Source organism: Phocoena phocoena, chromosome 14 (genome assembly GCF_963924675.1).
Source record: "Phocoena phocoena chromosome 14, mPhoPho1.1, whole genome shotgun sequence".
NCBI lineage: Eukaryota > Metazoa > Chordata > Mammalia > Artiodactyla > Phocoenidae > Phocoena > Phocoena phocoena.
In genome coordinates, this window is record NC_089232.1 from 11,989,513 (window position 1) to 11,999,609 (window position 10,097).

The 10,097-nt window shown below is 46.9% G+C and overlaps 1 protein-coding gene across 2 annotated transcripts; it reads right to left on the reverse strand.

The window, feature by feature from the left end:
* Positions 1-388: 388 nt before the first annotated feature.
* IL1B (interleukin 1 beta) lies at positions 389-7,862 on the reverse strand. 2 transcript variants are annotated; one of them, XM_065891468.1, is made up of 7 exons: positions 7,799-7,862; positions 7,247-7,308; positions 6,662-6,710; positions 4,412-4,610; positions 3,507-3,668; positions 1,924-2,054; positions 389-1,191 (listed from the first exon to the last, which is right to left on the reverse strand). In XM_065891468.1, the coding sequence occupies exons 2-7, from the start codon at positions 7,291-7,293 to the stop codon at positions 979-981; spliced, it is 801 nt and encodes a 266-aa protein (XP_065747540.1). In that variant the 5' UTR covers positions 7,294-7,308; positions 7,799-7,862; the 3' UTR covers positions 389-978. The 2 variants fall into 2 exon arrangements, with proteins under 2 accessions (XP_065747540.1, XP_065747541.1); XM_065891469.1 differs by lacking the exon at positions 7,799-7,862 and having other exon boundaries at positions 977-1,184; positions 1,916-2,054; positions 7,247-7,293.
* Positions 7,863-10,097: the final 2,235 nt, after the last annotated feature.

Genomic DNA, 10,097 nt, shown 5'->3' on the forward strand with positions numbered 1-10,097 from the left:
TCTCACCATTGTGGCCTCTCCCGTTGCGGAGCACAGGCTCCGGACGCGCAGGCTCAGCGGCCACGGCCCACGGGCCCAGCCGCTCCGCGGCATGTGGCATCTTCCCGGATCAGGGCACAAACCCGCGTCGCCTGCATCGGCAGGCGGACTCTCAACCACTGTGCCACCACGGAAGCCCACCAGATACACTTTTGATGAACAATAGAAACGAAAGGGAGAGGTATAAGGCTGGTCTTTTCTGGCCAGTGATGTTCCTAAGTATCTCGCATTCAGTGATGAGGAATGAGCTTCTGAGTCCCCAGGGAGGATGCTCATGGCCCCATTTACCTTGACTCTTCTACGTCAGATCCAAGACAAGTCAATGACCACGTGGCAAAACATTTGTTTTCAGTGAAATTTATTTCAAAATCATTGAACAATCTGATCATCCTTCCTCATTCATAAATATTCCTTTTGAAATGATCTGAGCTTAAATATTTTCAGGCTTAGTGAAAGGACTTGATATAAAGACGGCACACTAGCCCAAATGAAATTGGTTCCATAGATATAGAAGACTAGGATTTTTCACAGACTCTGCTGCTTCTTGGCCCCCTTGAATTAAATTAAATAGATTAACCCATCAATAAATAAATAAATAAATAGTTAAATGGTCACTCATCAGAAGCTGTGTGCAAAGGACAGAGGATTTCTCCGAACCTAGTGTGCCATGGTTTCTGCCAGGCTGGCTTTGAGTGAGTGGAAGAGGTGAGAGAGGGCTGGCTCAGTGGATGGGGTCTGAGGACGGGCAGAAGAAGCGTGGGAAGAGTGGGGTTATTCCTGCTGGCTGGTGGGCAGGAGGTCTTGTAGCACGAATAGACGGAGGGAAGTTGGGCATTGATTAGACAACAGTGAAGTTCAGGCTGCAGCCATGCTCTTCGATTCCCCTTCTGTCAGCCCTCAGGGTCATTCAGCCCATATGGACTCTGGGTACAGCTTCCTTTAGGGAGAGATGATTTCCATGGTGAAGTCAGTTATATCATGGCCGCCTTTGGAACGTCCTAGGAAGATGGGCTTTTCTTCTGCTTGAGAGGTGCTGATGTACCAGTTGGGGTACAGGGCAGATTCAAATTCCACGCTATTCTTGATTTCAATCTTGTTGAAGACAAATCGCTTTTCCATCTTCCACTTTGGGTAAGTTTTGGGGTCTACCTCCTGCAGCAAAACAGAAATAAACATTTTCATGAGGGCAGGGACACAGACGCTCTACTCTGATCTGGACAAAGATATTCTCTGGGTCGGCTAGAGAGAAAATGGATACGCAGGTCACAGGCCCGGGAGCCAGACTCCTGAGTTATCGTTGAAACCCCAGGTTTCTGTGTGGTGACTGAAGGTGTCCCTTATTCTTTTCTGAAACTTAGCATCAAATGCTAGGGAGCATAACATAGGTGGTAATGTTTTTCAAAAGTGAAAATTAGAGTAAAGCTCCTAGGCGTATCTGTTTGCAGGGACTTTGCTGTATTTTCCTCATGGCCCTGTGGCTAGAATGACTTCAGCTTGGAAATGAAGCTTTTGCTGGGAAAGCGGGTGAGGGGAGGTGTGATTTTGGGAGAGGGTTGGAAATGATGACAGGTGACAGGTCCCCTGAGCAGATTAAGTTTCCAAAACGTCATCTAACAAGTGGAGCAACCCTAACAATGTATAATCTATTGGGTGGTCACAATGGCCAGACACAAGAACATCTACATAATGATTTAATTTTCTGTGGTGGGAGTGAAAGTTGCATGCATTTAACACATTAAACTTATTTACATCTATGCAAAATTATCAAGTAGCTCTGCTCCCAGAGTTTCTAAGGGGAAGAGGTAGTTGTCCTGGAAGAAAGTGATGGCTAGGGGTCCTTCAGAGGAGCCTGAGAAGGGCCTTCAGCCCCTGGTACCCACTCACCTCCAGCTGCAGGGTGGGCCTATCGCCTTTCATCACACAAGACAGGTATAGATTCTTTTCCTTGAGGCCTAAGGCCACAGGTATCTTGTCGTTACTTTCATCTCCTTGCACGAAGCTCATGCAGAAAACCACTGGGGAGAGGAAAGGGGTCTCATGGTCAGGGACACACAGCACTGCAGGGACTCTTACAATTTAGCATCCTTTGCGGAAACCCACACCAAGGTTCCTGTGGCTTAACAGACAGGGTAACGGGGCTTCTCACAGACCATAGCAGGTTCAGTTGGTTGAAAGAGGTTTTTCCCCAAAGAAGGTCTAGGGGCTTCTCAGAGCCTCACCACAGTGGCAATGAAGAATCAGGGGGTCTGATTTTTAGAAACTGCAGAAAGCCATCTTGTCCCTGACGGGTGATGTGTCCATCCACAAGAGCACAACAATTTGATCAACGTGAAAAGTGAGAAAAGAGAGAAAGCTGGGTCCCGGAAAAACATCGGGCACGGATCTGTTTCAAGAATGTAGAGAAGGAAGTGGGAAGAACTTGGGAAAGGAGTTTAGCTGGGAAAAGTGGCTGCAAAGAGAGACATGCATTTTTTTTTTTTTTTTTTTTGCGGTACGCGGGCCTCTCACTGTTGTGGCCTCTCCCGCTGCGGAGCACAGGCTCCGGACGCGCAGGCTCAGCGGCCATGGCTCACGGGCCCAGCCGCTCTGCGGCTGGTGGGATCTTCCCGGACTGGGGCACAAACCCGTGTCCCTGCATCAGCAGGCGGACTCTCAACCCCTGCGCCACCAGGGAAGCCCTAGACATGCATTTTAATCTTCCTTAGTCATAGCTGTCTGACTTGGAGGCCCCAAGGTCACCCTCACAGTGCAATTCTAAAGAAACAGGGCTGTCTCGGCTTAGCTGACACCAGGAAGCTTTCCCACAGTGATGCCTCTCTCCAAGGTCAGCAGCCTTGGAAGAGAACTGCCTGCTTCCTTCAGCTGCCCCCTGGACCGCACCCCTGCATAGAGGATTCAGCCATGGTGGCAAAGTGCTGGGCAGATTCCCACAACCCGTGGGCCCCCCAGACTCGAGACAATTGCCAGTGACAGTAGAGAGATATAAGTTCCTGCTTGTCAGTAAGGTCTGCCTCTAAGGAACCATCTGGTATTGGGCCGGAAATATGTTAGGGGCGAGGGGGCGGGGCTGGGAATGAGGCAGGGGAACAAATTATCTCCTCACCATTCTAGTTTCAACTGCAACAACAGGAAGAAAGAACCCACGGGCGGTTAGGTCTTGTCCATCAAATGACTCCTTTCTAAAAGAAGCACTGACATGGCGCTACCATTAAATGACTTGACTGAACAGTGGTCCTGAGTGTGCTTTGAGCCCCCTAATTTCTCAGAGTCACCTCTCTTGCTGAAAAATAAATGCGCTGAGGGACTCGATCTGGTGTCAACGCTAGGACCCAAACAAAAACATATCCTTTATTATATGTTATTTCACTGCTGTTGATCATTTGCCTTAATCATCTACTCTGTTGAAAATGTAGAGAATTAGCAAGCTACCAGGAGGCCAAGAAAAGAAGCAGGGTGTCCCCAGGTACCTTCTCGGTTCACATCCCGTGCGAGGAGGTGGAGAGCCTTCAGCACACACGGGCTAGCCAGCACCAGGGATTTTTGGTCTCTGTCCTGGAGTTTGCAGGTCAGCGACTGCACACCCGCGTCGCACAGAAGATCATCATCGTATGTTTCAAAGATGACAGGCTCTAAAACGTGGAGCAGAGACGTCGTTTAGCTTAGGTGGAAGCTCGGAAGGGCAGGCCTGAATCTGGTTCCTCCGAGGATATCTGAGCATATGCACAGCCGAAGGTTGATTATAACATTGGTGGGCAGGAAGCTGGGGTGCGTCAGAACACTGGGCCGGGCACCCTAAGATTTGGGTTCAAGCCTCCGCTCTATTGCTGGCTGTGGATGGGCCGTGGAGCTACTTATGTAAAGTGGCAGTGGCAATGGAACTGGCCCAACAGGGATATTCTGACACTTGCAGGAGATACATAAGTGAAAGCCCTCAGAATGATTGGGTGCTTTGCAAAGATCAGTAGCTATCAAGGTCCTATTTTAAGAATAGTTTCAACAACTAAAAATGAGACTAAAACCATCACCAAATTGGATTTTATACAGTCGTGTCCTGAGATGTTACATTTTGGGTACCATTTTATGCGTGACTCTAAATATATTCTGGAAAAGCTTCCATTCTTAAGATGAATAGCGCCATTAGCCAGTTACACCATCCTTTCAGTAAAGAATTCCTTAAAAAAAAAAAAAAGAATAGCTTCAACTAAAGAGATGATTAATTGGGTTTCTAGGTGTCTCTGTTTGCCTCTCACTGCTGGGCCTTCTACTTTTAAAGGGTTTCAGCTTTAGGGAAGTTTAGTTGACTGTTGGGTTACGGCCTCTGAGAAGGAAATGACCAGCAATCTTGTGTCTGCCCTCAGCTCTCATTAGGTACCTTCTTCAAAGATGAGTGAAAAGATGCTCCTCAGGCCATCATCCTGGAAGGTCTGTGAGCAGGAGATCTTCTGCAGCTTCTCCACGGCCACGATGACCGACACCACCCGCCTGAGGCTTTTGTTGTAGAGCTGGTGGGAGATTTGCAGGTGGATGCTCCCGTCTCCCGTGGAGCTGAGGTCCAGGTGTTGGACACAGCACTGTAGAGAGAATAAGGAAGTCAGCGTGGGAAGGTGCTTGTGCCAGAAAACTCTGGTTTTGACGCGAGAGAGGACGAAGGAGGGGGTAACAGAGCTTCTAAGGATAAACGTTCATCTCTCCGCAGCCCAGAGAGGTTAAGTGTCTTACCCAAGGGCACATGGCAAGAGAGAGGCAGACCCAAAACTAAAACGCTGGCTTTCTGATGCCCTATATGGCATTCTTCTAGAATAAATCCCATTTCTACCTTATCTCTTTTACACATGCTCCACCTAACTATAAACTTATACCTTCTTACACTTTTGATATTTTTGCAAATCTAACGCACTAACACTATGTAGTTAATTTTTCATGGCAGTGATGGTCATAATATTTTCAATACATCTATGCTCAATCAACAATTCTTCTTTTTTTTTTTTTGCAGTACGCGGGGCTTTCACCGCTGTGGCCTCTCCCGTTGCGGAGCACAGGCTCCGGATGCACAGGCTCAGCGGACTTGGCTCACGGGCCCAGCCGCTCCGCGGCATGTGGGATCTTCCCAGACCGGGACACGAACCCGTGTCCCCTGCATCGGCAGGCGGGCTCTCAACCACTGCGCCACCAGGGAAGCCCAATCAACAATTATTCTATACAAGTTTTTTTTTTCTCTCAAATGCTCTCTCATAAATAACCTGCCAGTACTTTAAAAGTGGTTACCATTCGTGAAATAGGTTCCCATTTCCACCTTATTCAGAGAACCTGTATAACTAACTGAGGTTGCCCCCAAGGCACGATAATGGTTTAAAAGCTTGAAGGACAGCTAAAGAGACAAATAACAGTGCAGAGGAAAGCTGAGTGCGAGATAAGTTCCTGCCCAGAGCAGAGGCCCCAGATGAGGGAGAGCCAGGCTCCTGGAAGAGACAGTGGAGGAGGGCCGGGTCGCACCCCACCCAGGGCCAGAGAAAACCAGTTACGCTGGTTTTAAAACCTTTAAAGAAATGTGCTTGTAACAAGACTGAGACTGGATGAGGAGGCTGTCATGAACTAAAAAAGTAAGAGAGAAGTAGCTGCCTGCTGATCTGTACAAGTGCATTAGCTGGGGTGATGGCTGGACGCCCTGGGAAAGTTATCAGGCCTACAGAAGAGAAGAGCCAGCTGGAACATCAGCAAGGCTCTCTGTTAAGACAAGAGTCAGAGGGCTTCCCTGGTGGCACAGTGGCTGAGAGTCCGCCTGCCGATGCAGGGGACACGGGTTCGTGTCCCGGTCCAGGAAGATCCCACATGCCGCGGAGCGGCTGGGCCCGTGAGCCACGGCCGCTGAGCCTGCGCGTCTGGAGCCTGTGCTCCACAACGGGAGAGGCCACAGCAGTGAGGGGCCCGCGTACCACAAAAAAAAAAAAAGAGTCAGAGAAATACTCCTTTGCTGGGATAGACTTAGCTCCTGTTGACAATATTTCAGAACTGAAGGTTGCGGGATGCTAGGGTCTCTGACATCATCCAGCTCATGAGCCTTATTTTTCAAGATGAAGATCAGAGGGGTAAAATGACTTGACCAAGATCCACTGGCAAGTGAATAATTTTCTTGCCACTCCCAACTAAATTTTTTCTGTACATCATCTATGCCCTGTTATCATAAGCTCCACCCCAGGGAGCAAAAAGCAACTCCACCCTTAAAGGATGCAGACACGTTCATTCTCAAGATCATCTTCTCTGGGTCTCAGAGTGTGACTTAAGTGATTAATGTAGTTTCATCACTCTTAGGGCTAAAAGCCTCTTCTAAAAGGAGAATCAAATTTGCATTGGAGCCTGGACCGCCTTCCTAGCATGAGACAGCAAACGCTATCTCCACTGTAATTCCCCCTCACCCTCTGCAAGCATGGCCACCATCACCAAGCCTCAGTGAACCACTGTGGTGGCATGGGAGCTGCATAGTGACCAGCCTGCGTCCGTCTCACTGGAAGAGGAGAAAATCATTTGAACACAAAATTCCATAGGAACAAGGTGGACCCCTTTCCTTGAGTCTTTCCCAAGTCAGAGCCCCTTCACGTGATGGGAGCTAAGCCCATGGACTCACCTTCATCTGTTTGGGGCCGTCAGCCTCAAATAACAGGTCATTCTCGTCACTATAAATAAAAACAGAGAGATTGTTCAATTATGTCTCCTGGACAAGATTATCTTTCCTTCCCTGCAAACAATCTTCACCGTTAATAGGAAACTGCAAACAGCATGTTCCTTAGGGCTGCCTGAAGCTGCCAGGTTCCATGGTGATGTGCAGTGGAAAAGCAAATGAGGCAGGGCAGGTACCCACGTTGCTCTCTGTTGGATGCTGAGACCTAACTTCCAGCCCAGTTAAAATCTGAGCTTTCTGTCTCATTTAAGCCAAATGTGGCAAGGGATCCCCTGTATTGTCCACTTGGCACCTTTCCTTCCTGTTTGCCCTCTGCAGGCTGTCCCTGCAGCAACATCTAGATGGCCTATGAGTGCCAAGGCCAGACTTATAGTGGGAAATCAGTCTTTAAACCAGGTTTGCCTTGGAACCCTGCTTGCCACTGAAAGAGGCAGTTTGGGGGGGCAAATCTGGTCTTCGAGCACAGATGACACACTCCACTCTTGAGAGGGGAGCCCTGTTCACATTACTGGTATCAATTTTCCCACTGACCTGTAGTAAGCCATCACTTCGTTGGTGGGTTCAGGTACCGTTGCCATGGCTGCTTCAGAAACCTGTGTAAAGAGGAGAAAATGAGTGACCATTTGCCACGCCAGCCCCCACGAGGGCTGCCTTCACACGTGAATTGCCCTCAGCATCTAGTACCTGGTAGGCATGCAAAGAAGCAATCTTTGAACGCGTAAGTGAATGCGTGAAAGAGTCATCCTTTGGGTCCAGAGTAAAGCATTTGCTAAATCAAGCCTAAGCCAGGAGTGAATTTATTAGGAGACCTGGGGCCGAGGTTTGATGCTGAGCTCTCAGACATCAGCTGCGAGATAAGCAGTATTAATCCGCAATATTTTGCAAGTTATGGCATTATAGTACATCTGGCATTTGTGCAAAAAGCCCAGCCCTCAGGCCCAGAGAGAAGGAGGGAGGGAGAGGGGGAGGGAGGGAGAGAGGGAGTGAGCGGGTGGGGGGAGAGAGAGAGAGAGAGAGAGAGAGAGAGAGAGAGAGAGAGAGACTCCCTTAGGACCTAGTCATAAGGAAGAATTAAAGTGGTACCTGGACAATGAAGGCTGCCTGGAGAGAATAGAATCCCTGAGTGGCCTGTTGTGCCTCCAAGAGGTATGCTGTCTGCCAGTTTCTCCCTCACTATTTTATGGCCTTCAAAAGCAGAAGTGAGGAGCTGAGAAATTTCCCGGTTTGGTTAATTGATTTCACAACCAAGTTAAAAAAAAAAAAAAAAAAAAAAGAGGATGGATGGGAACTTCTGGGAGAGGATAAACTGAAATAATTCTTTAATCCTTGGAAGGACAAGTGGTAGCAAGCTGTGACATATTTTTGCAGATGTGTCATTATGCAAATATATGTTGTTTTCTCTGACAACTATTGTGCACTTGATGTCAATCAAAAATACTGGGTTTTCCTAGGTTAGAAGGACGTTTTAATTTAGGATCTCTGGGGTAAAGTGGAAGACACGCGGAGAGACACACATACAAATGCTCCCTCACTCTTTGCACATAAGTTTAGGAACCTTCCCACTTGGAGATGGATAAATGGGCCTAATGAAGTAACAGTAACCCTGCCAGTTCTGCACCCAGTGTGCTGTTTTCTACCTTGGGGGCTCTGGGTCAATTACTGGGGAGTAATTACTGGGAGCCTCTGGGGAGACACTTGATCTTGCTAGGATGAAGCAGAGAAAACAGAGTAGTGCAGGGGTTCAGGCTCCAGATGGGGCTGGGGAAACCTTGGAGACAAGCTCATCCAACCCATTCAGACCGGGTGCTGGTACCCTAGCCAATCGCATATGGAATCTCCATCAATGTTTGGTGAACGGTGAAACGAGCCTGGATTGAGAACGTATTTGAAAAGATTGTGAATAAGTCAGGCTTCGTGATCACATTCCCTTTTTAAGATGCAGAGATGTGTTTTGCCTGAAAGAATTTTTTTCTGTTAACTCTGAAAAGTGAAAATTTTTACAAATAAGAATATTCAGGGCTTCCCTGGTGGCGCGGTGGTTGAGAGTCCGCCTGCCGATGCAGGGGACGTGGGTTCGTGCCCCGGTCCGGGAGGATCCCACATGCTGCGGAGTGGCTGGGCCCGTGAGCCATGGCCGCTGAGCCTGCGCGTCCGGAGCCTGTGCTCCGCAACGGGAGAGGCCACAACAGTGAGAGGCCCGCGTACCGCAAAAAAAAAAAAAAGAATATTCAGCTGAGGCTATATCCCTTGGTAAGTCCAAGAGTTATTAGACTTTGTTTTTTTCTCTAGCTTTATCGCGATGCAATTCACATATAACGTTGTATAAGTTTAAGGTGTACAACATGGTGATTTGGTGTATATATATATATATATATATATATATATATATATATATAAAAGATTACCACAATGAGGTTAGTTGACACATCCATAACCTCACACACATATATACATATACATACATATATATATGGTGGTGAGAACATTTAAGATCTACTCTTTTAGCAACTTTCTGCCATATGATACAGTGATACAATATAGTTAATAATAATCACCATACTGTACATTAGATTCCCAGAACTTATTCATCTTATAACTGAAAGTATGTACCCTTTGACCAACATCTCCCCATTTCTCCCAACCCCTAGCCCTTGGCAACCACTATTCTTTTCTCTGTTCCTGTGAGTTTTGCTTTTTTTTTTTTTTAAGATCCCACTTATAGGTGAGATCACATAGCATTTGAATTTCTCTCACTTATTTTACTTAGCATAACACCCTCAAGGTTCATCCACGTTGTGACAAACAGCAGGAGTTTCTTCTTTTTTATGGCTAAATAATATTCTTTTATATACATATTGTATATCTCTATATATATCTCTGTAATATAGTCTGAAATCAGGAAGTGTGATGCCTCCAGCTTTGCTGTTCTTAAGGTTGCCTTGTCTCTTCAAGGCCTTTGGTGATTCCATACAAATTTTTGGATTGTTTGTTATATTTCTGTGAAATATGCCATTGGAATTTTGATAGGGATTGCAATGAATCTACAGACGGCTTTAGGTAGTATGGACAGTTAAACAATTTTAGTTACTCTAGTCCCAAACATGGGATACCTTTCCATTTATTTGTGTCTTTGATTTCTTTCATCAACATCTTATAATTTTCAGTGTACAGATCTTTCACCTTCTTGGTTAAATTTATTTGTATTTCGATGTTATTGCAAATGGCATTGTTTCCTTTCTTTCTCTCTGGGTATTCTGTTAGTGTACAGAAATGCACCAGACTTTGTTTCACTCAGACACCAGAAGAGTGCCTGCCCAGGGTACTGCACCAGGGTAGCCCTAGAAGAAGTAATGAATGACTGGGTCAAAAATGGGGCATGGAG

Coding starts and splice junctions, on each gene's coding strand:
- IL1B (XM_065891468.1), bottom strand. CDS start 7,293: ATGGCAACGGTACCTGAACCCACCAACGAAGTGATGGCTTACTACAG. Junction 3,669..4,411: donor TTCACTCATCTTTGAAGAAG/GTACCTAATGAG, acceptor TCCACGTTTTAG/AGCCTGTCATCTTTGAAACA. Junction 1,192..1,923: donor GGCCCACCCTGCAGCTGGAG/GTGAGTGGGTAC, acceptor GTTTTGCTGCAG/GAGGTAGACCCCAAAACTTA.